The sequence below is a fragment of the Oncorhynchus tshawytscha genome, linkage group LG12 (assembly GCF_018296145.1).
Source record: "Oncorhynchus tshawytscha isolate Ot180627B linkage group LG12, Otsh_v2.0, whole genome shotgun sequence".
Classification (NCBI taxonomy): domain Eukaryota; kingdom Metazoa; phylum Chordata; class Actinopteri; order Salmoniformes; family Salmonidae; genus Oncorhynchus; species Oncorhynchus tshawytscha.
Window position 1 is genome coordinate 36,820,817 of NC_056440.1, and position 27,885 is coordinate 36,848,701.

The following is a 27,885-nucleotide window of genomic DNA, read 5'->3' on the forward strand; positions in this document are numbered from 1 at the left end:
TAAAGAGATGGCAGAGAACGTCTCTGCCAGCATTATTAAAGGCCACTGGGAGCCGTCCAATGTGGGCCTCCTCATCTGAGCAATACTGGCCACGTTGGAGATGGAAAACACACCTGTTCTTTCCTTTCTGGTGACTGAAGCAGTGACACAGCCTGGGTTTAAAACCCAGTGAGTGAGATGCAGACAGGTCCTGGTTGGGTTGGTGTTGAACTCCAGCCAATCCAGTCCATGGTTAGCTTTCCCATCACTTCGTTCCAGGAGCTTGAAAAAACTAAATGTAACCCAGATAATTAGTTTGCCAATATCTCCTCTGTGTAACTGAATTCCATTCGGTTTTGAATTGTCATCATTTTGTATCTCAACCCTATTTTGGTAGTGTTAAAGGAGTATATTATAAAGCTAAAATATAAGCCCAGAAAACGAGGACATCATCTGATCTGTATTTGTATGCAGAGTTTTGCCTCATGTTGAGACTGGTTCAGTCAGGAGAATGTACGAGGACCTGAGAATTTCTCTTTTTTCTGTAGGGATAAACAACGGCAGGTTGGGAGGCAGGCAAGCAGAGAGGCAGGGAGGGAGGCAGGCAAGCAGAGAGGCAGGGAGGGAGGCAGGCAAGCAGAGAGGCAGGGAGAGAGGCAGGCAAGCAGAGAGGCAGGGAGAGAGGCTGGCAAGCAGAGAGGCAGGGAGAGAGGATGGCAAGCAGAGAGGCAGGGAGGGAGGCTGGCAAGCAGAGAGGCAGGGAGGAAGGCTGGCAAGCAGAGAGGCAGGGAGAGAGGCAAGCAAGCAGAGAGGCAGGGAGGGAGGCAGGCAAGCAGGGAGGGAGGCAGGCCAGCAGATGCAGGGAGGGAGGCAGGCAAGCAGAGAGGCAGGGAGGCAGGCAAGCAGAGAGGCAGGGAGGCAGGCAAGCAGAGAGGCAGGGAGGGAGGGAGGCAGGCAAGCAGAGAGGCAGGGAGGGAGGCAGGCAAGCAGAGAGGCAGGGAGGGAGGCAAGCAAGCAGAGAGGCAGGGAGGAAGGCAGGCAAGCAGAGAGGCAGGGATGGAGGCAGGGAAGCAGGTAGGCAGGGAGGGAGGCAGGGAGGGAGGCAGGCAAGCAGAGAGGAGGCAGGGGAGGGGAGGCAGGCAGGCCAGCAGAGAGGCAGGGAGGGAGGCAGGCCAGCAGAGAGGCAGGGAGGGAGGCAGGGAAGCAGAGAGGCAGGGAGGGAGGCAGGCAAGCAGAGAGGCAGGGAGAGAGGCAGGCAGGGACGCAGGCAGGCAGGGAGAGAGAGAAGCAGAGTGCTCATTTCACTGAGGATACAGTAAGTGATGTATATTTCAGAATGCCAGCTGCAGTCTGGAACATTAGAATAGCATGGCAGATCATGATGGGAGACGGGGTTATCTCACTGGGATAGACAAAAGCAGGAAATTATAGCCCTCTGCCAACGTACTGTATATTACTTACAGTCTGATACGCACTAGTTGATGTGGGGAAAATTTGAGTCACTTCATTTCCTCATTCTTTCCTTTCTAATGAAGGTAATCCCAGCTGGGAGTATATACTGTAAGTAGGCTGTGATTAATTAAGATCCCGTAGAAAGGAAAAATAATATCAGTTGAACCACAACAATTATTGGTTGCCTCACCCTGCAGAGACTCCTTCTACTTTCCTTATGTTAGCCTATATCCTGGGGATATCAAATCTTTGTGGTGTACAGTAGATTACGAATCTGGCATACATTTTACTGTGATCACAAAGCAATGTGTATGATTCTGGGTCATATGAAGAATACATGACTGTAAAATTCTAGAAACAGTGATTTAGGTAATCCTTTTAGGTAATCCTCAAACCTGTCTTTTGCAATTACAATAACACAATCTCCCCCTAATGCTTTCTGCTATCCCTCCCTCCCTCCCTCCCTCCCTCCCTCCCTCCCTCCCTCCCTCCCTCCCTCCCTCCCTCCCTCCCTCCCTCCCTCCCTCCCTCCCTCCCTCCCTCCCTCCCTCCCTCCCTCCCTCCCTCTTTGTCTCCCCCTCCTGCTCTCTGTGCAGAGATTATACCACTAATTTCAGTGCAGCACCTCCCCAGACCCCAGTCTGTGCCTCTGCCCAGCCAGTGGATTAGATAGTGGGTGTACAATAACACTCGTCAGCCTCAGTAACATGATGCTGATCTGGCCTGTCTGTCTGTCCCCCTGGACCAGACTATTGGAGGTGGAGCTGCTCTCCACAGGCCAGCTCCATTTCCACAATAGCATTCTGCAAGAGGAAGAGGCTGTGGGCTGATTGGACAGGCTGTGAAGCTAATGCATATCCCCTTTCTCTCTCCCCTCCTCCTTTTCTCTTCTCCTCCTTCCCCTCCTACCTCTCTCCACGCCACCCTTTCTCTCCCCGCCAGCCTCTTTCTGCTCTCCTCTCTCCCCTTTCTGCTCCTCTCCGCCGTGAGACTGTGAAAGTGCAGTCAGATCCTCTAACGATGGGGGTGAAGTTTTAGGCAGCAGTGTCTTGATTATGCAGTCAGACGCCCAGGAGAATGAGGAAATGCTGCTGCTTTTCACCGGCTCAGCCTGAAACTGGCCACCAGGGAGAGGAGCACCACACATTTGAATAAGAGTTCTCCTGAAACCTACAGGGAAAGTGAAGATCTGAAGTCATGTGTACTGTGCTGCTATCCACTTTCTCTGTGTCAGTGTCCCCTCTGCATATCAACGTCCATATGAAGTCATTCGCATTCTCCACACGGTCTCTCTGTCCGTGTAGATGTGTAAGATGCTTTAGTTATGTATTCTAAATCATGCCCTGCCGATACTCAATTAACACACAAGTGTCAGACACACAGCACATGATAACCCCTGTAGTTTTAGGTAATACAGAACGTAGGACCTCATTTTCAGAGACATTTAGATTTATATCACATGTTCACAAGTTCATCATGAATGCTGGAGAAAGTTGTACACTCACAAGCTAATAATTCCTGTTTATTTATCAGGAATGCAATGTTTGGAGATTTGCTATTGATGATCTTGACCTCCCTCAATCCTTCATAATGTCAATGATACGATGTGTGTTTATGATGGATGGTTGCACAGATTGTAGTATTGTCAGTCTGATTGTTCATCTCCAGGTCTGTTGTTGTTTGTTTGTTAACAGGATGCTGGCTACAGTGGGAGCAGACTTTGACTTGAGAACTCTGAGGGCAGTACGGGTCCTGAGGCCACTGAAACTGGTGTCTGGAATCCCTAGTAAGTACAATGACTCTGGAATCACTGGGGAAAAAACAACAACAAGGTTCTGTTTGGATGTGTTTATTCTTGTAAGTTTGTCATCCAAGCATTAAAATATCTAGTTATACATGACCTTTTGGGTTATGTCGTCATATGTCATTTGGATAACAGGAAATGTTAAACAGAGGAACTTAAAGAGCCATTTGGGGTCTCTCCCATGACCAACATTAATACTATAACATGGGAGGGAGTGAAGTGAAAACGTGCTCTATCTCAGGTCTTCAGGTGGTTCTGAAGTCCATCATGAAAGCCATGGTGCCTCTGCTGCAGATCGGTATGCTGCTCTTCTTTGCTATCCTCATGTTCGCCATCATCGGCCTGGACTTTTACATGGGCAAGTTCCACCGGACCTGCTTCAGTACTGATACAGGTATGCACAATGCACATCACTAAGAAATCTTAGTCACGTTGTGTAACTGCAAGAACTTGCATATTTAGAGTTGATATAAAATTAAGTATGTGCTGAGGTAAAGACTACAGTATAGTTCTGGGAGCTAAGGCACGTTTTTAGGTCTCATCACGCTAGTGTAGTTCAATGAACCACTTCTTTTACATGTATGCACGCCAGTATGCGTGCATGTTTGTCTATGCTTGCAGTACTGCTGCTGTTGTCTCGCTGCCATTTAGCGAACGGAGTATTACATTCTAGCCATGACCCAATAAAAGGTACACTAACTTTACAAAGACCCGTAGCTACTAACCAGCGTTTAAAGCAGTTGCATAAACATGTGATTTTGAGTTTTCATTTTTGCTAAGGTTAAGAAGTCCCCTCTCAGGGAAAGGAGGATGGCCACATCTTGGGTCTTGTATCAGAAATGGCTCTGTTAAGAGATACAATACTAAATGTATGCAGTCACTACTCTGAATAAGAGTGTCTGCTAAGTTACTTAAATGCAATGTAACGTACATTCCTCTGTGTGTGTACCTGCGCGTGTGTGTGTTTGTGTGTGTTTGTGTGTGTGTGTCTCAGGTGAGCAGGCAGCAGAGTTCCCCTGTGGTATGGAGGCTCCAGCGAGGACCTGTGAGAATGGCACTGTGTGTCAGGAATACTGGATCGGCCCCAACTACGGCATCACCAACTTCGACAACATCCTCTTTGCTATTCTGACTGTCTTCCAGTGCATCACCATGGAGGGATGGGTGGACATCCTCTATAACGTGAGTTCACCTTATACATAACATTTGCCTGTGATATCGCACTGACAACAATGCCGATTTCAGACTCAAGCATGAGGGATCTCTGAACCCCCACCCCACCAAAAAAATGTATATGTTCCTGCTAGCCCTGACTTTGCTGATAACTACTTTATTGAGTGAAAATGTGCTCGCTACGATTCTGATATGTTGTTCTCTTTCCCAGCTATCTTAACTTATTGCGTCGAGCAATCCCATATCCGGGAGCGTAATCATAGCCTCAAGCTCATTACCATAACGCAACGTTAACTATTCATGAAAATCGCAAATGAAATGAAATAAATATATTGGCTCAGAAGCTTAGCCTTTTGTTAACAACACTGTCATCTCAGATTTTCAAAATATGCTTTTCAACCATAGCTACACAAGCATAGATAAAATAGCATAGATAATATCTTTGCAGTTTTGGAAACGTCAGAGTGTTTTCTTTCCAAAGCTGTCAATTATATGCATAGTCGAGCATCTTTTCGTGACAAAATATCTTGTTTAAAACGGGAAAAAAATTTTATCCAAAAATTAAAAGAGTGCCCCCTATATCGAAGAAGTTAAGATGAATGCACTAATTGTAAGTTGCTCTGGATAAGAGCGTCTGCTATATGACTCAAAAGCAACATGTAAAAATGGATCACTATGTTATCCACTATGGCAATACAATGCATCTCAAAGACAATGATCTCAATGTTTTTTTCCCCAGTGGAGCGAAGATTGACTATGTGTTGTGTCATCTGTTGTGAAAAAGGACTGCTGTGAGAGAAGATTTAATCGTGACATGTGAACTGGTTACGGAGTGTATGGGTTGTGGTACAGTCTCAGTTTCCAGTGCACCCTGGATACATTATTAGACAGAGACAGAGACTCCAGTACACTTGGAACCTGCTGGATGGGGAAGGATGAGTCATGGGGCTGATTCATGTTAGGGACAGACTCAAGGTCTCCAACAAATCACAGCCTGTGACATTTGCATAAGAGTCGCAATTAGATCATTAAAAAGGAAATGATTGTGTAACAACATGAAATATTGAATGGCTCTATTGGGAAGACAGTGTGCTTATTCTCCACAAAATGTGGAGCAGTGATTTTATAGTAGGTCTGTCTTTGGATCGGGATCTGATTACTCAATAGCTGTTTTGTTGCTGAAAGCCTGAAAAGGCGGGGCAGGGGGGGATGTTGCCGACTTCTTTGATGTCAAATAATTGTTTCCCTGGATTTCCAGTTGGCCTCTTTCTCCCAAGGCTTGTGACGCACTCAACCAACCAGGATAGGCTGACAGGAGGGCTGTTGCGGTGACCATATTACCGCCACACCCACGGTCACGAGTTATGAAGGCAGTCACATTCCTTGTCACTGTTTAGTCACGCTAATTAGGATTCTCCAAGCTCTGATGCTGCTGATGGTCTTTAGTAGCTTACCAAACTTGCCCACTGCCTTGTTCAGCACTCTACTGTCCCTCTAATCACTCTGACATCAATGCAAATGTAATCAAAAATCAAACACTTCATGAGAGCCCATGAGCTCATGTTGTGGAACATTTCTATAGGCTACTCAATTGAGCCAGAAAACAGAGTGATGGCCTCTACTAAAAAGAGGAGGATCTCATCAGCTTTCTATAGGCAAGGCCTACTATATTTATTTCTCAACTTTCCTAATATTAAGCACATTGCATACAACAGGAGTATAGCCTACCTGGCTGGCATGAAAATGAACCATGGGAAAGCGTAACATGTAATTTCCCCTGCCCCTGTTTCAAGACAGGTGCATGATTAAGGGTCCATTATAAATCAAAACAAATTTCACACATACAGTGCATTCGGAAAATATTGAGACCACTTCCCTTTAAAAAAAAAACGTATGTAAATGTGATATTTCAGTTTTTTGTTTTCAATACATTTGCTAAAATTTCTAAAACACTATTTTCGTTTTGTCATTGAGGGGTATAGTGTAGATTGATGAGGAAAAAAACTATTTAATCCATTTTAGAATAAGAAAATGTGTAAAAAGTCAAGGAATACTTTCCGAATGCACTGTATATATTACATCAAGAGATTACGTCAAGATTACACCAAGAATAGTCTGATGGGTGACAATATTAGCCTATCACTTGTGAATTATAGATTATCACTTGTGAATTATGCCCAGCATAAGGAAAGAAACAATGCCTTTTTTGCAACTTCTTCTAATCATAATTGCACACCTCATTTAGCCTAGCCCATAGGTTTATATGTTTTGATATGGTTTGTATCACAACTAAAGTGGAAAAATAACTTCTTAAAATGAAGCACATTAATCAACTTTACAATGGGTGTAGAGCCTATCTGGCATACATAAGCAGCGCATGAGTTTCATGTTCGGGGAAGATCACTTTCACCATAGAAATGCACCTTTATAAAAAAGCATCACATGCGTAATCACATTTGACATTTGTCACTTTTGACAATGGTGTTTTCCTGCTAATGAAACATTCGCGCCCACTGCAGTGTGCGCATTGCTGCGCTTATAATGTGAAGATATAGCCTAATAGTTTATCACATTTTAAGTTAAACATTCTGATCTCTTGCGTCAGCCTCATTGCGAAAAAAAAAGAAGTTTTTCTTATGCTAGTGGTTGTATTAATATGGGATCTATCGCATCCCACATCTTTCCCAGACTATGTTTGGAATATTTATTTCTCGCACAGAGTAGAATAGGTTAACATTTGTACTATGGGGGATAATATTGACATAAGCTAGTGCATTTGCTGTTCGTTAGGCCTACTCATCTTGTTGGCTGAAGAAAAGTAAATGTGGACAGTTCTTCCAATATCTTCAATATACACATTGGAATTGAATAAGGACACGCGCAGTTGCATCCACGAAGTGTCTGTCTTCACTTGTAGCCTGTGAGAATGACCCGATCACGTGATGGAGAACCATGTGAGTGAGAGGTGGTTCCGAGAACGGCAAAAGGCATGGATTTTTTAGGGTGCATTACGGTCACACACAGGTGATGCCACCGGGAAATTCGAAGCATTATCAAGTGCTTGTCAAATTGTGAATGAGAGACTGATAAAGTGTGTACAGCCTGCGCAAATAAACAAAGCAGAGCTCATGCCTTTCAAGCTAATTTTTTCAAATCATCATTAAAGTTGCATCATGCAGCCTTACAATGTATTCAAAATCATCTAAACATATAGCCCAAACTTTGTAGAACAACTAAAGTTACATTAACTTGTTATGGCTGTAATCCCGCTAACGGGATGGATATGACAACTACCAGTGAAAATAGAGGGCGCCAAATTCAAACCACAGAAATCTCATAATTACAATTCCTAAAACATACATGGGTCTTATATCATTTTAAAGTTAATCTTGTTGTTAATCCCACCAAAGTGTCCAATTTCAAATAGGCTTTTCAGCGAAAGCACTACAAACGATTATGTTAGGTCTCCACCAAACCACAAACGCAGCCATTTTCCAGCGAATTATAGCATTCACAAAAAGCAGAAATAGAGAAAATGAATCACTAACCTTGAATTATCTTCATCAGATGACACTCATAGGACTTCATGTTACACAATACATGCATGTTTTGTTTGATAAAGTTCATATTTATGTAAATCAAATCTGAGTTTACATTGGCGTATTAGATTCATTAGTTCCAAAAACATCAAGTGATTTTGCATAGCCACATCGTTTCAACAGAAATACTCACAATAAATGTAGATGATAATACATGTTATACACATTATAGATATACCTCTCCTTAATGCAACCGCGGTGTCAGATTTCAAAATAAGTTTACGGAAAAAGCACACCATGCAATAATCTAAGACGGAGCTCAGAACAGTAGCCAAATTAGCAGCCATGTTGGAGTCAAAAGAAACCAGTCCACTATAACGTGACGAAATGTCCAAAAGTTCCGTAACAGTCAGTAGAAACATGTCAAATGATGTACTGAATCAATCTTTAGAATGTTGTTTACATATATCTTGAATAACATTCCAACCAGAGAATTAAAATGACTTCAGATGACCGGTGGAATGCAGGTCCTTCCCCTGTGAACGCGCATGGTGAAAGCATGGTCAACTCGTGGCAGTGGTGACTATTTCCTGTCTCATTCGACCCCCCTTTACATTAGAGTCATCAGACAAGGTTCTATTGACTGTTGACATCTAGTGGAAGGCGTAGGAAGTGAAAACTCATCCATATCTCGCTGTAATTTCAATGAGCGCTTGGTTGAAAATCTGCCACCCCCAGAAAAAATCCAAACAGGAAGTGGAATTTCTCAGGTTTTTGCCTGCAATAGGAGTTATGCTATACTAACAGACATAATTCAAACAGTTTTAGAAACGTCAGAATGTTTTCTATCCAATACTAATAATAATATGCATATATTAGCAACTGAGACTGAGGAGCTGGCCGTTTACAATGGGCACTCAATACTACTCAATACTACTACTATAATACTACTCAATACTGCCCCTGCAGCCATAAAAAGTTAATAACTCTAAATTAAGCATGTAGGAATACCTATTTCTTTGCTCAACACAGAATAGCCGCGTGTGCGCACTCCCTCAAATCGTTTGGAGAAAATATCCTTTCTATTTATTCAGCTTTGTTCAATTGTATTCTTCATACTAGAAAATAATGCCACGGAATTCAAACCAAATCTTGTCTGTTAAATGAACTAGTATAGCCCACAGCCATATGGCATAGCCAGATCAGGATCTAACATAAATCAAATCAAATTTTATTTGTCACATACACATGGTTAGCAGATGTTAATGCGAGTGTAGCGAAATGCTTGTGCTTCTAGTTCCGACAATGCAGTAATAACCAACAAGTAATCTAACTAACAATTCCAAAACTACTGTCTTATACACAGTGTAAGGGGATAAAGAATATGTACATAAGGATGTATGAATGAGTGATGGTACAGAGCAGTATAGGGAAGATACAGTAGATGGTATCGAGTACAGTATATACATATGAGAGGAGTATGTAAACAAAGTGGCATAGTTAAAGTGGCTAGTGATACATGTATTACATAAGGATGCAGTCGATGATATAGAGTACAGTATATACGTATGCATATGAGATGAATAATGTAGGGTAAGTAACATTATATAAGGTAGCATTGTTTAAAGTGGCTAGTGATATATTTACATCATTTCCCATCAATTCCCATTATTAAAGTGGCTGGAGTTGAGTCAGTGTCAGTGTCAGTGTGTTGGCAGCAGCCACTCAATGTTAGTGGTGGCTGTTTAACAGTCTGATGGCCTTGAGATAGAAGCTGTTTTTCAGTCTCTCGGTCCCAGCTTTGATGCACATGTACTGACCTCGCCTTCTGGATGATAGCGGGGTGAAACTATGTGTCGTTGTATCTGTCGAACTGCTTTGCTTTATCTTGGCCAGGTCGCAATTGTAAATGAGAACTTGTTCTCAACTTGCCTACCTGGTTAAATAAAGGTAAAATAAAAAAAATAAAAAAATAAACAGGCAGTGGCTCGGGTGGTTGATGTCCTTGATGATCTTTATGGCCTTCCTGTAACATCGGGTGGTGTAGGTGTCCTGGAGGGCAGGTAGTTTGCCCCCGGTGATGCGTTGTGCAGACCTCACTACCCTCTGGAGAGCCTTACGGTTGTGGGCGGAGCAGTTGCCGTACCAGGCGGTGATACAGCCCGCCAGGACAACTCACAACAACGATTCTGTTCTTCTGAAATAGACTACATTTTCTACATATCATATTTCTTTAGACCTGTCTAAAAATAAATAATGCATTTATTGTGAAGGTGTAGGCTATATTACATGGATTTATTAGACTTTTTCAAATGTAGATGTTTCAAAGGTCTGCATCAGTGGCTTGTAGGCTATGTGTGGAGGAAGCAAGGAGATGCTAAATGTGTTTATGATCATTCATGGTCAATTAGCGTGAGACCGACAGTTATTTGCTTGACAATCTACGAATGACGAAATTACGTGACACAGCCCTAGGGACAGTCTACGATTTTGCAATAAGACTTTCTGTGTGTGGTTTTAGATACCTTTGCATTCAGAATGTATTCCTCTCTTAGCAGGATTTTCTACAGCAATTTTAATCAACAGTTACTGAGCCCCAATAGTTGATAGGAAATGATAATTAGCTGAAAGGAGCATGGTGTGTGAATACAGTAGTCTCCATGTTAAAGCATGCACATCCATGCAGCCTGTCTTCTATATGAAGGTGGCTCTTTCAGAAACAGCCAGGATTGCCACCTGTGGCATCTCATTCCCAGCTTCATGCCCACTCTGCTCCATTCCCACTGCTGCCATGCCTGACGAGGAGCAGCATATGCCAGTCTTCTGGCACCCAATGCTTTACCCTGCCTCTCTCTTCCCTGACGCTGGCCAACGCGGTGCCATGCTGCTGCTGTCCCAACGCTGGCAGAGGGAGGAGTCTACCAGCTGAGAAGGATGCTCTCCAGCTCCCCAGCTCTTCACCTCTCTATTCACAGAAATGGAGAGAGGGAGGAGAAGAGGCATGCTCAGAATGCTGAGAGGGACAGACTATCAGAGGTCATGATGGTTGATGAGATCACATTCCTCTGTTGTCTGTTACTCCAATTCAATAGAAGTGATACCAACTGAAGTTGATCCACTGTTGATTCACTAGCAGTTTTCAATATTCTACACTGCTTGGTTCACTCCCTAATAGTACAGATTAACAACTCTGCCTACAAGTTGAGACTCCTCAGAAGAGGAAGGGGGGGCATTCTCCTCACTGAATTTCATACAAATTGTCCAATAGAAACTCTCATCTGCAACTGTTGGACTAATGATTACATCCTATACAGTGCCTTACAAAAGTATTCACCCCCTTGGTGTTTTTCCTATTTTGTTGCATTACAACATGTAATTTAAATAGATTTTGGGGGGGATTTCATGTAAAGGACATACATACACAAAATTATCCAAATTGGTGAAGTGAAATGAAAAAAAACTTGTTCTTGTTTCAAAAATGATAAAAAAATAAAAAATGGAAAAGTGGTTCGTGCATATGTATTCACCCCCTTTGCTATGAAACCCCTGAATAAGATCTGGTGCAACCAATTACCTTCAGAAGTCACATAAGGAGTTAAATAAAGTCCACCTGGGTGCAATCTAAGTGTCACATGATCTGTCACATGATCTCAGTATATATACACCTGTTCTGAAAGGCCCCAGAATCTGCAACACCACTAAGCAAGGGGCACCACCAAGCAAGCAGCACTATGAAGACCAAGGATCTCTCCAAACAGGTCAGGGACAAAGTTGTGGAGAAGTACAGATCAGGGTTTGGTTATAAAAAAAAGATCAGCAACTTTGAACATCCCACGGAGCACCATTAAATTCATTATTAAAAAATGGAAAGAATATGGCACCACAACAGAGGGCCACCCACCAAGAGAGGGCCACCCACCAAAACTCACGGACCAGGCAAGGAGGGCATGAATCTGACAGGCAACAAAGAAACCAAAGATAACCCTGAAGGAGCTGCAAAGCTCCACAGCAGAGATTGGAGTATCTGTCCATAGGACCACTTTAAGCCGTACACTCCACAGAGCTGGGCTTTACGGAAGAGTGGCCAGAAAAAAATAAGCAAATGCTTGGTGTTTGAGAAAAGGCACGTGGGAGACTCCCCAAACATATGGAAAAAGGTACTCTGGTCAGATGAGACGAAAATTGTGCTTTTTGGCCATCGGGGACGCTAGGTCTGGTGCAAACCCAACATGGGGAGCAGCATATGCCAGTCTTCTGGCACCCAATGCTTTACCCTGCCTCTCTCTTCCCTGACGCTGGCCAACGCGGTGCCATGCTGCTGCTGTCCCAACGCTGGCAGAGGGAGGAGTCTACCAGCTGAGAAGGATGCTCTCCAGCTCCCCAACTCTTCACCTCTCTATTCACAGAAATGGAGAGAGGGGGGAGAAGAGGCATGCTCAGAATGCTGAGAGGGACAGACTATCAGAGGTCATGATGGTTGATGAGATCACATTCCTCTGTCGTCTGTTACTCCAATTCAATAGAAGTGATACCAACTGAAGTTGATCCACTGTTGATTCACTAGCAGTTTTCAATATTCTACACTGCTTGGTTCACTCCCTAATAGTACAGATTAACAACTCTGCCTACAAGTTGAGACTCCTCAGAAGAGGAAGGGGGGGGGGGCATTCTCCTCACTGAATTTCATACAAATTGTCCAATAGAAACTCTCATCTGCAACTGTTGGACTAATGATTACATCCTATACAGTGCCTTACAAAAGTATTCACCCCCTTGGTGTTTTTCCTATTTTGTTGCATTACAACATGTAATTTAAATAGATTTTGGGGGGGATTTCATGTAAAGGACATACATACACAAAATTATCCAAATTGGTGAAGTGAAATGAAAAAAAACTTGTTCTTGTTTCAAAAATGATAAAAAAATAAAAAATGGAAAAGTGGTTTGTGCATATGTATTCACCCCCTTTGCTATGAAACCCCTGAATAAGATCTGGTGCAACCAATTACCTTCAGAAGTCACATAAGGAGTTAAATAAAGTCCACCTGGGTGCAATCTAAGTGTCACATGATCTGTCACATGATCTCAGTATATATACACCTGTTCTGAAAGGCCCCAGAATCTGCAACACCACTAAGCAAGGGGCACCACCAAGCAAGCAGCACTATGAAGACCAAGGATCTCTCCAAACAGGTCAGGGACAAAGTTGTGGAGAAGTACAGATCAGGGTTTGGTTATAAAAAAGATCAGCAACTTTGAACATCCCACGGAGCACCATTAAATTCATTATTAAAAAATGGAAAGAATATGGCACCACAACAGAGGGCCACCCACCAAGAGAGGGCCACCCACCAAAACTCACGGACCAGGCAAGGAGGGCATGAATCTGACAGGCAACAAAGAAACCAAAGATAACCCTGAAGGAGCTGCAAAGCTCCACAGCAGAGATTGGAGTATCTGTCCATAGGACCACTTTAAGCCGTACACTCCACAGAGCTGGGCTTTACGGAAGAGTGGCCAGAAAAAAATAAGCAAATGCTTGGTGTTTGAGAAAAGGCACGTGGGAGACTCCCCAAACATATGGAAAAAGGTACTCTGGTCAGATGAGACGAAAATTGTGCTTTTTGGCCATCGGGGACGCTAGGTCTGGTGCAAACCCAACACCTCTCATCACCCCGAGAACACCATCCCCACCTTGAAGCATGGTGGTGGCAGCATTATGCTCTGGGGATGTTTTTCATCGGCAGGGACTGGGAAACTGGTCAGAATGGAAGGAATGATGGATGGTGCTAAATACAGGGAAATTATTGAGGGAAACCTGTTTCAGTCTTCCAGAGATTTGAGACTGGGGGGTGAATAGTTATGCATGCTCAAGTTTTCTGTTTTTTTTTGTCTTATTTCTTGTTTGTTTCACACAAAAAAATATATTTTGCTCTTCAAAGTGGTAGGCATAATGTGTAAATCAAATGATACAACCCCCAAAATCCAATTGAATTCCAGTCTCTCAACCTGTGTGCACTTACTTTGTGAACTTTCAATCATGTGCTAGGTTGTAGCAACCTTGTGATGGGTATAGGGCAATTTGTGTATCATGTAGTAGCCTAAATCTATTACTGTTACATTGAACTGGCTGAATGGAATATGAATGACAGTCATCTGATATGCTGTAATAGAAATAAGGTCATGCTCATAAAAATAAATCGTCCTCCCTCATCTTAATGGTACTGACCACCACTGCTGTCTACAATATTGTGGGGCATATCTTCCACCTTTCTCCGACAGCATTAGACAGTGTCACAATTAGCATGATTAATAATCCCATTAAATTAGTGTCTGTTAATCCAGAATTAGCCTTTGAGCACAGGAGGACAGGCTAAGATCATCCTATTCATCACAAGGCTGCCCTGTCTTTGCCTGGTCTAACTGACAGCCTGGTAATGTGGCCTTCAGTTCAGGAGGTCTGCTCAAATGTGAAGGCTGCTGTTTCTGATTGAGGTGTTAGTGCGGAGAGACAGCCGTCGTTGGCACGTCTCATTTCCTGTCTGTCTGTCTGTCTGTCCGTCCGTCCGTCCGTCCGTCCGTCCGTCCGTCCACGTTAGGAACCTGTGTTCACATCATCAGCCTCGTCATCCATCAGCCCTGATAACTGCTTCTCCTACGTCTCAGTCTCAGACAGCCCAGCAGATGGGACACTCAGATAGCATGGAAGAGCGGGCTCAGATTGGATGTTTCGATCCACAGAAATAAATAGTATTATATTGTATCTCTGTGGTTCAATCTTTCTGATGTCATCTTGGGTTAGTCAACGACAAAGAAATTCTCTGTTTTGTTGTTTCAATTACCCTTTCCGAATGGGGCCTAATCATATGAATGTTTACTGCTAACAGAAGCTAACATATTTTCAATTTTGTACTTACAATAACTGATAAACAATATTTAAAAATAATAATAATCTTGGTAACATGTTTTTTTTTTTAAATCCCGAACACTTATGTAAATAATATATATGTACATACACAATACCAGTCAAACGTTTGGATACCTACTCATTCAATGTTTTTTCTTTATTTAGACTATTTTCTACATTGTAGAATAATAGTGAAGACATCAAAACTATGAAATAACACATACGGAATCATGTAGTAAACAAAAAAGTGTTAAACCAATCAAAATATATTTTAGATTTGACATTCTTCAAAGTAGCCACCCTTTGCCTTGATGACAGCATTGCACTCTTGGCACACTCAAGTTCTTCCACATCGATCTCGACAAACCACTTCTGTATGGACCTCGCTTTGTGCATGGGGACATTGCCATGCTGAAACAGGAAAGGGCCTTCCCCAAACTGTTGCCTCAAAGTTGGAAGCACAGAATCCTCTAGAATGTCTGTCTGTCTGTCCATGTTAGGAACCTGTGTTCTGAACCTGTATGCTTTAGGAACCTGTATGGAACCTTAGGAACCTGTATGTTGTAGCGTTAAGATTTCCCTTCACTGGAACTAAGGGGCCCGAACCATGGAAAATAGCCCCAGACCATTATTCCTCCTCCACCAAACCTTACAGTTGGCAATATGCATTGGAGCAGGTAGCGTCAGTTGGACTGCCAGATGCTGAAGCAACATTTAGGCCTACAGTACGTGTGCACACAGAGACTTATGCTCATGGAACGAGAGATGCGATTTATGATATCATGCATCTGACACCATCCTATTAAGAAATGTTGTTGTAGTAAAAATAAAAAATGTCATTCATTCAAATTGTTTTGATTACTAAGAATGATTGACCATCCTTTGGCTTTGTGAGAACGTCCATGGCTCACATGCAATGCAATTGTGGAGCCGTCTGCTAAATCTATAGAAGTGAGAATGAGATCTGTAAAGGTTCTTTGATGTTTATAAAATATTACATTTGGGAGCAGTGGAACGGTGAGTGGACATTCCCCATTTCTCTTTACATTGGATCTTTGTCCAGCTCCGGTGAAACGTTTGGATGTGCCTAAAACCCTCTATAGTCTACATTGCTTTAATATTATATGCCCATGGGGAGCAATTACGGTGCATGTAGCTACGGTATATTTAGACATAGCCTTTGGATTAAAATTTGATTCCAATTATTCACTGTCTTTTTCTTATCAGTAGTGAATAGTGCTTAATTCTAGAGCTACAGGACGCCTGATATGTCCAGGAGTGATAAGTAGAATTGTAGTCTTTATCGGCTGTTGTTTAGTACTGTCTTTTTGCTAGCGCAGGCCAACTACTTTAAGTGCTGTCAGTCTTCCCAGTAGCCTACTTGGTGTGTGAACTGCTGACTGCTATTAACTTGCAAATGATTGTTGACAGATCAACCAGGATTAAGGGGCAGGGCATTTTGTGACTGTTGTTTTGGTAATCAGTGGCTGTATTGGATGTGGAGTGGTTTCTCCACTCCTAGTTAATCAGCAATTAGTACCGGGAGGTGTGCTCTTCATCTTTTCAAGGCAATTAGCAATTAGTATTAGTACTTCATTCTCCCCTGTTTTGTCAGCGGCGGTCTCATCGCAAAACTAACACGGTTCTGCTGAGTTGTTCTGCGGAGTTGTTCGAGGACGGAAAGAGAGGAAGTCTCCATCGCACTCTCTCACTTCAGTATCTCTTACCTTGTTATTTTCAGATGATCTCATTTTGCTCATTTGTAGCTTTGGGAACTATGTGTGTGTTTTCTATACCTGTTCACTCTTCTCCCTATAAACTTTACAGGTCGTCACAATGGTGGCACAGGTCTACTCTTTTCTCCCTCTCTCACCTGTCCATCTCCTCATTTGAATTTCATGATGTCACTGTCACTTGACCACTCAAGCTTAACATTGTTGCCATCTATCGCCCACCCGGTGCCCTTAGAGTTCCTCAATGAGCTTGACACCTTGATAAGCTCATTTCCCGACAATGGTTCACCACTCTTTGTACTTGGCGACTTCAACCTCCTGACGTCTGCCTCCTATTAATTTATTTCCAACTCTCTCTTTTGACCTCACCCTGTTCCCAGTCCCCTCCCACTCACAAGGCAGGCAATATGCTTGACCTCATCGTTACTAGAGGCTGCTCGCCTTCTAATCTCACTGCAACCCCCGTCCAGGTCTTTGATCCCTACTTTGTTTCCTTTTCTGTCTCCCTTTCCTCCAACCCTAGCCACTCAGCCCTTACCCAGATGGCCATGCGCTATCGCAATCTTCTCTCTCTCTTGCCTACTACACTACACTCTCCTCTTCTATCCTATCACCTCTCCCTTCTGCTAAGTCCTTCTCCGGTCTCCTGATTCTGCCTCTCTCCTCCCTTTCCGAATCCTATGACTCGCACTGTCCCCTTTCCTCCTGGCAGGCTCGGCCTCCCCTCCTGCTCCGTGTGGCTGAGTGACTCATTGTGAGCTTACAGAACAGGGCTGTGGGCAGCTAAGCGAAACTGGAGGAAAACGAAACTTCCGCAGGACCTATCATCCTTCCACCCTCTTCTCTACCTTCTCTTCTTCTGTATCTGCTGTAGCCACTCTCTATCACTCTAAATTTCAAGCTTCTGCCTCTAACCCTAAGAAACTAGTCCACCTTCTCCTCCCTCCTTAAATCTCCACCCCCTCCCTCCTCCCTCTCTGAGGACGACTTTGTCAACCACTTTAAAAAGAAGGTTGACGACATCCGCTCATCATTCTCTTAGCCTATTGGGGCGGCAAGTAGCCTAGTGATTAGAGCTTTGGGCCAGTAACCGAAAGGTTGCTGACAAGGTACAAATCTTCCGTTCTGCCCCTGAACAAGGCATTTAAGCTGGTAGTCCATCATTGCAAATAAGAATTTGTTCTTCTCTGACTTGCGTGGTTAAATAAAGGTGAAAAAATGATATATACGTGAGCTTTTATGTTCATTCTTCCTGCTGTGAAAATAGCATAAATATTTCGGACACACCCCCAGACCTGTAGTGCCACCGCCAGCGCTAATATTTACCATTGCATTAGGTTTCTTATAATAGAGCCCGTAGACTTTAAAATCAAAGGAAAAGCTGCACACTCTAATACAGTGGTCACAAACCGGTCCGATCGACCGGTTGATCTTCAAGGCAGAAAAGACAACGATAAAGGTTGCGCTTTTATTTTTTTGTTTTGTCTTGCGCTGTTGTTGGTAGTTGCACTTGATTCAGAAGCCCTGTGTCAGGTGCCGGGTAGGCCAAGTGTTTCCATTTTGAACCATTTCATTTGCCTGAAGGGACAAACCAGGAGAGCTGTGGCTAAATCAAGTGTGCTTACCACGCTGGCCAATCAGATAGCTCGAATAACCGTGCATACTGTGTCCACGACCCCACAGCAAAGTTTGATACTAGCCTACGTGAGATTTAATTAAAAAACATGTATGGATATAGAAAGATCATAAATATTTATGATCCTTTTATATCCATTCATGCTTTTTTTATGACATTTAGCATACACAAACCTAGCATATTTACAATAGATAGCAAAATCACAAATAGCCTACATCACAAGACTACTAAACTGACACTCAATTATCTTTTTCGTGTTCCCTTCTCTCCCTATTAAGCCCATCAATCCTCTGCTCTCCTGGTGATAAATATCCTTCTCTGTGGGCTTATGAGCAGAAAAGCTGAGCAGTCTTCTATGTAGTTTTAGGTTCTAATTATCAGAGTAAGAGCTCGACGGACACTATGAAAGCTTAAACCAAGTTTATTCTTCCCAAAGGATCGAACAGCTGAACTGACAAAAACATGTTTACTATTGTGGTGGTGTATGTACCTCACTTTGGGTGGAGTTTCCTCCTTCTCGCTAAACATTGTATCTTTATTGCTAGGCAGGAAACTAAGTGATACGGGCAATACAAATTGTTCCTTTTCCCTTAACGGGACCTGACCTGACCTCAACCCCCTTCCTCACTAATCCATGGCTCTCTCCCTTTACCAATGCCTGCCACATGTGATCGTTTTCCCTACACTCAGTACATTCCAAGCTTAATTGCACCCACCCATATACTGTACCTTCCTCCTACAGCTATCCGTTCACGTCTGGTGTCGACCCTCAGCTATGGCACCCCTCGTGTCTCTATTATAACTAATGATGAATAATATTTAAAGTTCAGAAATCCAAAGCCATCAGTAGTAAATAGTATTAAAAGGTCCCTGATACAATAGCAGTAGCACAGTGCTGTTTTGGCCCTATCAAAGGGCAGTGCAGCAGAGAGAGAGAGTCCTTGCTGTGTTTACAGGCCTGGCTCTCTCAGATGAACACAATTGTTTTCCTCTGTGTACAGTACCTCCAGCCTGATACCATGCTATTGCCTGCTCCCTTCTCCCTAGTGGGGAGACTGGGCCGATGTGTGTGTTAGCTCTAAAATGTCAAGGGTGACAGGGCAGTGGTTAAGTGTAGCTTTTCTCTGCAAAGCCTCATTGAGGCTTGAAGGACAAAATACATGCTCAACATGTGAAAAATGGGTCTAAGATGTCTTCCATCCATTGTATATTTCCCTGATTTCCCTCCTGTGAGGTCCAGTGCAGTCTAGTCCAGTCTAGTCCAGATAGAGAAAGGTCAGGTAGCGGCTTGGCCCGGGAGAGAGGGCCCAAGCCCACCACAGCACTGGGCTCCATGGGACTCAGATATATATTCCAAAACACCTGTAAAAAGAGGGCTCTCTTCCAGTTCCTCTGATGGAATCCTGGCAACGGATAAAACTATGTTTACAACGCAGGCGGAGGGAGGGAGGAGGGGAGGCAGAGGGGAGGAGGCTGCGTGATAGATGCACTCCATCTAGATATGTCTGTCACCAGATTTGTCCTCTCTCAATCCCCGTTGCCATGTTTTCACAAGAAATGCCAATTCTTTCAACAATTTCAGTTGTCCTGTTTACCCTCACTGTTAAGAACAGATCAGATTCCCCTGATGTTTTCACAGTTTTTAAGCCATTCAATGTATTTGCTGCCACGCTCTGAATGACCACTGTCCTCAATGCTGTGATGTGTTAACCATTAAAACCACGTTAACTCCCTCTGTCTTCTTTAAGCCAAAGTCCACATCTGTTTATCTGTCACCAGCTGCTGTTGTGACACATGTACAGTGGGGCAAAAAAGTATTTAGTCAGCCACCAATTGTGCAAGTTCTCCCACTTAAAAAGATGAGAAAGGCCTGTAATTTTAAATTGTACATTTGTAAAATTTAAAAATTTTGTAAATTTATGAATTCATTTGCAAATTATGGTGGAAAATAAGTATTTGGTCACCTACAAACAAGCAAGATTTCTGGTTCTCACAGACCTATAACTTCTTCTTTAAGAGGCTCATCTGTCCTCCACTCGTTACCTGTATTAATGGCACCTGTTTGAACTTGTTATCAGTATAAAAGACACCTGTCCACAACCTCAAACAGTCACACTCCAAACTCCACTATGGCCAAGACCAAAGAGCTGTCAAAGGACACCAGAAACAAAATTGTAGATATGCACCAGGCTGGGAAGACTGAATCTGCAATAGGTAAGCAGCTTGGTTTGAAGAAATCAACTATGGGAGCAATTATTAGGAAATGGAAGACATACAAGACCACTGATAATCTCCCTCGATCTGGGGCTCCACGCAAGATCTCACCCCGTGGGGTCAAAATGATCACAGGAACGGTGATCAAAAATCCCAGAACCACACGGGGGGACCTAGTGAATGACCTGCAGAGAGCTGGGACCAAAGTAACAAAGCCTACCATCAGTAACACACTACGTCGCCAGGGACTCAAATCCTGCAGTGCCAGACGTGTCCCGCTGCTTAAGCCAGTACATGTCCAGGCCCGTCTGAAGTTTGCTAGAGAGCATTTGGATGATCCAGAAGAAGATTGGGAGAATGTCATATGGTCAGATGAAACCAAAATATAACTTTTTGGTAAAAACTCAACTCGTCGTGTCTGGAAGACAAAGAATGCTGAGTTGCATCCAAAGAACACCATACCTACTGTGAAGCATGGGGGTGGAAACATCATGCTTTGGGGATGTTTTTCTGCAACGACTGATCCATGTAAAGGAAAGAATGAATGGGGCCATGTATCGTGAGATTTTGAATGAAAACCTCCTTCCATCAGCAAGGGCATTGAAGATGAAACGTGGCTGGGTCTTTCAGCATGATAATGATCCCAAACACACCGCCCGGGCAACGAAGGAGTGGCTTCGTCAAACATTTGACCTCTGTCATTGCCAACAAAGGGTATATCACAAAGTATTGAGAAACTTTTGTTATTTACCAAATACTTATTTTCCACCATTACTTGCAAATAAATTAATTAAAAATCCTACAATGGGATTTTCTTGATTTTTTTAAAATATTTTTTGTCTGTCATAGTTGAAGTGTACCTATGTTGAAAATTACAGGCCTCTCTCATCTTTTTAAGTGGGAGAACTTGCACAATTGGTGGCTGACTAAATACTTTTTTGCCCCACTGTATGTGTTTAGCCACTGTCATAGGGGGAACATTTCAAGGAATGGTATAATAAGTAGCCTAGACTCTACTATTATGTGATTATTTAGTAACTTTACGTGTGTACCTTAAGTTAGCTGAACACATTAACCTGTTGGGAGGGAGTTGGTTGTAATCTGTTGAGTCTGTGTAAATAGAAGGCCAGTCAGTATTCTGTGCAGTTGTGTCACCCAGCCTGCTGCTCCTTGCTTTGCTAGTCACATTGCTGTATTGATTAATCACTGGTTAAATTATTAAAAATAGCCCCTCAGGGAGCAGAGATGGATGAAGACTCCACGCAACAGAGAGAGCCCCGCCTGTCTGGGTGGGTTAGCTAGCTACTGCACTGGGGCAGCAGTGAAAAAATCATTTGTGTAAGAATGGAATAGTCTCCTCCTGACACTTTTCATAGACTGCAGGCAATGATGGGAAAACAAAATGATAGGAAAACAAACATAGCTATATATTTTATGTCCATGGTGCTGAAATCTAAAATGATCCCATGCAACAGAGAGGGTGTGTTAGTTAGCTCATTGGTGCAACAGCAGCCAGTAACGAAAGACAGAGTGAGAAAGACGACAGGATTGGGAGAGACATGGCTTCATGTGTCTCTGTCCATGGTGCTGAAATGTAAAAGTCACAACTTCCAATGCACGTTTACAATGGAAATTGTCTTTGCTCTTTATGGGCTCTTGAATTCTGGAACAGGGTGTTCCTTGCCCTCGCCTATATTAGAGAGAGACACACACTACTCCGGCTGTATGAAATGGTATTCCCATTCGGTCTATTGCTCTGCTGCTCTCTCTCTGGGGGGCCTGATGAGAAAGAATGGAGCAGAGAGGAGGGAAGGCGAGCGTTAGCTGCAGGAGACCAGGGGATAATGGGAAACAAATGCTCCTCTCCTCCAGCCTGCCAGCCAGACCCCGGCTCTGCTCTCTCCAACATAATCCTGTTATCCTGAACACAAGGAGAACTTTGGGTCAATATGCCTCTGCTCCCATCTGTCCATGGACCAGAACCCACACTCTAAATTTAACAGCCCAAATGTACTGCTGCTACCACATCAACAGTGGTATATAGATGATAGATATCATCACGAGTGTGGTTCAATGCAGTCTTTGTCATGGTTGGATTCCTACGATGTAAAATATGACAGTATTAAAATGGCTGTCTGTCTGGTGTGCTACAGTGCAGTAGCTTGCTGCTCTTTCCCAGACTCCTCAATAGGCGTGCTCAGCATGTTATCCTCTCGTCAGGCATGTCCACATTAACCCAGCACATATTGTCTCTGTGCTCATTCAGTCAGTGGCAGTGCATTGGGGTCGTTGGAAATAGTTCAGTACATACAGTCATGTACAGCCTCATCCGGAGAGGTTTGATTTGATTGGGAAGAAGTGAAACACCTTTATATACCCATACAAAGGATTTTCTCTTTGTAGTGTCGTGTCTTTCCTGCCTGTTTTGCTCCTGTCAATGTAATCCACAGGGGAGCATGCTTGTCTTACATGCCTGTGGTGGAGTTTTGCATGTGTAAGCATCTCACAGGTAATCCTTCAATGCCTTTCAGCAGGAAGAGAAAGCATGTCCGTGTTTGATCAGGGGAGTGTATGCTGTATATCCCGTCTCTGGGTAGACCTCAATGGGATCTGAATAGGGATCTGTATATTACATGACTGCCGGTGGAAATGACGTACCTTCCTGCACCTCTTCATTTGTAAAAGCTGCTAAGTAGGCTTCTGATCATTTGATCAGAGCGGCAGCGCTATGTTATTTAAATTTGATTGACTAAACATCTATGCGGTGCCTTTTTCGATGGAACAGTAGTGGAGAGGGTAGCAAGTTTTAAGTTCCTCGGCATACACATCACAGACAAACTGAATTGGTCCACTCACACAGACAGCATCGTGAAGAAGGCGCAGCAGCGCCTCTTCAACCTCAGGAGGCTGAAGAAATTCGGCTTGTCACCAAAAGCACTCACAAACTTCTACAGATGCACAATCGAGAGCATCCTGGCGGGCTGTATCACCGCCTGGTACGGCAACTGCTCCGCCCTCAACCGTAAGGCTCTCCAGAGGGTAGTGAGGTCTGCACAACGCATCACCGGGGGCAAACTACCTGCCCTCCAGGACACCTACACCACCCGATGTTACAGGAAGGCCATAAAGATCATCAAGGACATCAACCACCCGAGCCACTGCCTGTTCACCCCGCTATCATCCAGAAGGCGAGGTCAGTACAGGTGCATCAAAGCTGGGACCGAGAGACTGAAAAACAGCTTCTATCTCAAGGCCATCAGACTGTTAAACAGCCACCACTAACATTGAGTGGCTGCTGCCAACACACTGACACTGACTCAACTCCAGCCACTTTAATAATGGGAATTGATGGGAAATGATGTAAATATATCACTAGCCACTTTAAACAATGCTACCTTATATAATGTTACTTACCCTACATTATTCATCTCATATGCATACGTATATACTGTACTCTATATCATCGACTGTATCCTTATGTAATACATGTATCACTAGCCACTTTAACTATGCCACTTTGTTTACATACTCATCTCATATGTATATACTGTACTCGATACCATCTACTGTATCTTGCCTATGCTGCTCTGTACCATCACTCATTCATATATCCTTACGTACATATTCTTTATCCCCTTACACTGTGTATAAGACAGTAGTTTTGGAATTGTTAGTTAGATTACTTGTTGGTTATTACTGCATTGTCGGAACTAGAAGCACAAGCATTTCGCTACACTCGCATTAACATCTGCTAACCATGTGTATGTGACAAATAAAATTTGATTTGATTAGATTTTTAGCAGAAAAAAACCCCACCATCACAGATGATTATCTTCTGCTTACGTCTCAGCTCATTTTCAGCGGTGGAATCGCCCTCAGTGGTAGACTTCTTCACATCGAAAACAATGATCATTTTTGCTGTGCCGCAAACATGGAGAAAGAAGTGTCTTTTAATGCTGAAATGAGGTTTAATAATTGATGAGGAGCCTCCACTAAGGCTCTCTGCTTTTCTCACAGGGGTCATGAAAACAATATGGGCCCTAGATCTCTTATGTGGAGAAATGACAGAATAAGCGTTGTTGCAGTGGGGGTTTGGATGTCACTATGACATACAGATCCAATTCACCACAGGAGGCCACAGGAACCAGCGATGACTTCAGCTCCAGCTTCCTCAGTCCCCATCCCCCTCCCCTATTCCCCCCTCGCTCCCCCTACCTTCCCTTCTCCATTCCTTTCCCTCGAAGCTCATATAGCTTTTATTGTCTGTATTTCCAATGGGACCCATTGATTTCTTCGGCGATAGGTGTGGATTGTGTCCATCACAGCAGTAAAGCTATCGTTTCTCCATTAAGCCTCTTGTTCATCCCCACACACAATGAAAGGCAAACATTGCTTAACTATCTGCTCCTGTTAGGACTTCATCATCATGGAGTTTTTTCACCTCGAAACCAAGACCCACTGACATTAAATCTGCCCCCTTAGCATTAAATCCAGTATCTCTCGGGGGATTGCGTTTTGAATGTCATGATCTAGGGATATCAACTAAGAGAGTTTACTGAAAGCGTGCCCTTTTAGAGTAGATAGATCTGGAGTGGAGTGGCTCTCATAAACCTATTGACAGACAAAAAACTGGATCAACTTCAAATAAAGCTTTTGCTTTTTTCTCTTCTTACATTTTATTTGTACAGTAGTACAGTTGTCGTAATTCGTAGATCTCTACACACCAGAAATGTTGTAATATCTTGGCTCAGTCCCAAGGACGTTCACAGCTTGCAACTCTCCAACATGTAGTGTGTGCGCCAGCCATGCTGGGGAGCATCATGTCTCCCTCAACTTATCCCCCACATCTACGTTTACAACATGTCTATCACGTTGTAGCATAAGCATATAAAAGCAATAGAAGCGTTGAATGTGTTTGCATTTCATAGTATATACAGTAAACTGGCATATCTGAGGTTGCTACTAATGTGTTTCCCTTGCCAAAATATTGCCTTGTAGAATAGATGCATAGCTAAACATTCAGGGTTGAAGGGCGCGGTGGTTTATCCAGTCGATCAGATGTTTTCGAGACAGCTGGGAGTGGGAGAAGGGGGAAGGGGAATGTGTGAAACACCAATTTGTGTGTGTTTTCGCCTGCTTTTTCAGCAGCCCTAGGTCCCTCTCGTAATTACAGATGATATACATTGGGCTGCGCTGAAATGGCCTAGGAGAAGATCTGGCCCGTCTGTAAAGGGTTACATGCTTCATAAACACCAGCGCTTCTCTCTGTTACTCTTAGCGTCACTGACATGAATTTGTATCCTGATAGAGTTGGATCTTGGAGAGGGGAAGAGGTGGATGGAGAAAGAAAGGGGGGTCGGGGTTGTGGTCGCTGGGAATGGGGATGTGATGGAGTAAGCTGGAGAGAGAGTTAGGGGGTGGGCTATCAGCTCTGACAACATGAAGGATGAGCCGTAGATCTGAATATCACAGGAAGGTAATTCATTTGTGTCAGCCATCAGGCCTCCAGTTAAAATACACATGGGAGTTTTTGTCATTACGTCATCATATTGATAGCAATAGGAATTAAACAAGATCTTGGAATTTTTGTAGCACACCAAAAGAAAACGGTCATCCCCAAACACAATGTCCGATAAGCACCGTCTTCAATGTAAATAAGCGTCTACCCTCCTCCTCTCTCTGTGTGCTTCTCTAGGCCAACGATGCCTCAGGCAACACCTGGAACTGGCTCTACTTCATCCCCCTCATCATCATCGGATCCTTCTTCATGCTCAACCTGGTTCTGGGAGTCCTGTCTGGGTAAGAGTCAACATCACACATGTCCATGACCCAATGACACTATCTCTGTCTGTGGGAAAGGTGACGTTAACAGCCCACTATTATGAAGCATGCGGTACATTGCTCTTTACCAGCCATTTCACTTTCCTGCTGGCTCTGTGTAATGTGAAGCTTCTGTCTGACTACATCGACATGGCTTTAGCCTAATCGAATGGTAGAAGGGTTGCAAAGGGTCTGAAACTTTCCAGTAAATCTCCGGAATTTTTCTGGAAAGTTTCCATGGGAAGTTAAGCCCTGGAATTTGGATTAAAATCATCAAAAAAAGATAGCTTATAGCAGTGAACCTTTTTGCACTGGTGACAGACAATGCTGCGGACATGAAGGCTGCTTGGTCTAAAGTGGAGGAGTCCTACCCTCACATCACACCCATTGGCTGTGCTGCTCATGCATTGAATCTGCTCCACAAGGACATCATGGCACTGAAAACAATGGATACACTCTACAAGAAATCCAAGGAAATGGTTAAGTATGTGAAGGGTCATCAAGTTATAGCAGCAGTCTACCAAGCAACGTGAGAAGAATAAGAGCACCACATTGAAGCTGCCCAGCAACACCCGTTGGGGTGGTGTTGACATCATGTTTGACAGTCTCCTGGAGGGGAAGGAGTCTCTCCAAGAAATGGCCATATGACAGTCTGCTGATATAGACAGCCCCATCAAGAGGATCCTCCTGGATGATGTATTTTGGGAGAGAGTGGTAAGCAGCCTGAAACTCCTGAAACCTATAGCAGTAGCCATTGCACGGATTGAGGGAGACAATGCCATCCTGTCTGATGTTCAGACTCTGCAGATGTAAGAGAAGAAATAAGGACTGCCCTGCCCACTTCACTGCTGCTCCAAGCAGAGGAAACTGCAGTTCTGGAAAAAATAAAATAAGGTAAAAGGTTTATGTTTCTGTCTACATATGATATGGTAAATATATATAATGCAAAAAACATCTACATTTAAATGGTAATAATATTAATGAGCATTTATTTTTGTTAATTTCCATATATTACCATGAATTCCCATATATTCCTGTTAATTCCCAAGGAAAGTTTCCACCCCAAAATGTGCAACCCTAAACGGGAGTATTCATTTATGTAGTGTACTGTGTTTATATTTTCCCTCTTTTCTCTATTTTCAAGTTCTAGTTACATTGTCTTGAGAGTGACCTGATTTGACCTGGACTGTTTTCAAACAGACAGTACAGTACAGAACAGTACAGAGCTCATTAGTGTTAGCTGTATTAGACTCCCTCATTAAGATTCACTACACAGCATAGTAAACCAGGTCAAAGCTGGAGGTAGAATACCCGCTGTCCTGAAAAGACAGTATCACAACTGTTGTCTGAATGTAGCACCCTGTTCTAATTACTGTCAAGGGAAATGAGGCAGGGCTTTTATTGCTCGTGTTAAATTGGTTTCCAACATTTACTGTCCTTACACTACAGTATGGCAGCCCCTGGACTGAAGGATGTTGCTCCCACATGTATCCCTATATCATCTCTATATCATCATATTTGGAATTTAGATATTTTTTTCCCTTGTTAATTGTTTTGAAGCCACAGGGCATGTTGACTCTCTCTCTCTCTCTCTCTCTCTCTCTCTCTCTCTCTCTCTCTCTCTCTCT

General features: G+C 43.3%; 1 protein-coding gene across 1 annotated transcript in view; it reads left to right on the forward strand.

The window, feature by feature from the left end:
• The window catches only part of LOC112263104 (voltage-dependent N-type calcium channel subunit alpha-1B-like), a 146,432-nt gene that overhangs the window by 37,977 nt on the left and 80,570 nt on the right, over positions 1-27,885 (forward strand). Inside the window, exons 4-7 of the mRNA XM_042294885.1 lie at positions 3,126-3,217; positions 3,477-3,629; positions 4,230-4,417; positions 26,133-26,236. Coding sequence (XP_042150819.1) covers positions 3,126-3,217; positions 3,477-3,629; positions 4,230-4,417; positions 26,133-26,236 — 537 coding nt within the window. The remainder of the gene's footprint in view (positions 1-3,125; positions 3,218-3,476; positions 3,630-4,229; positions 4,418-26,132; positions 26,237-27,885) is intronic.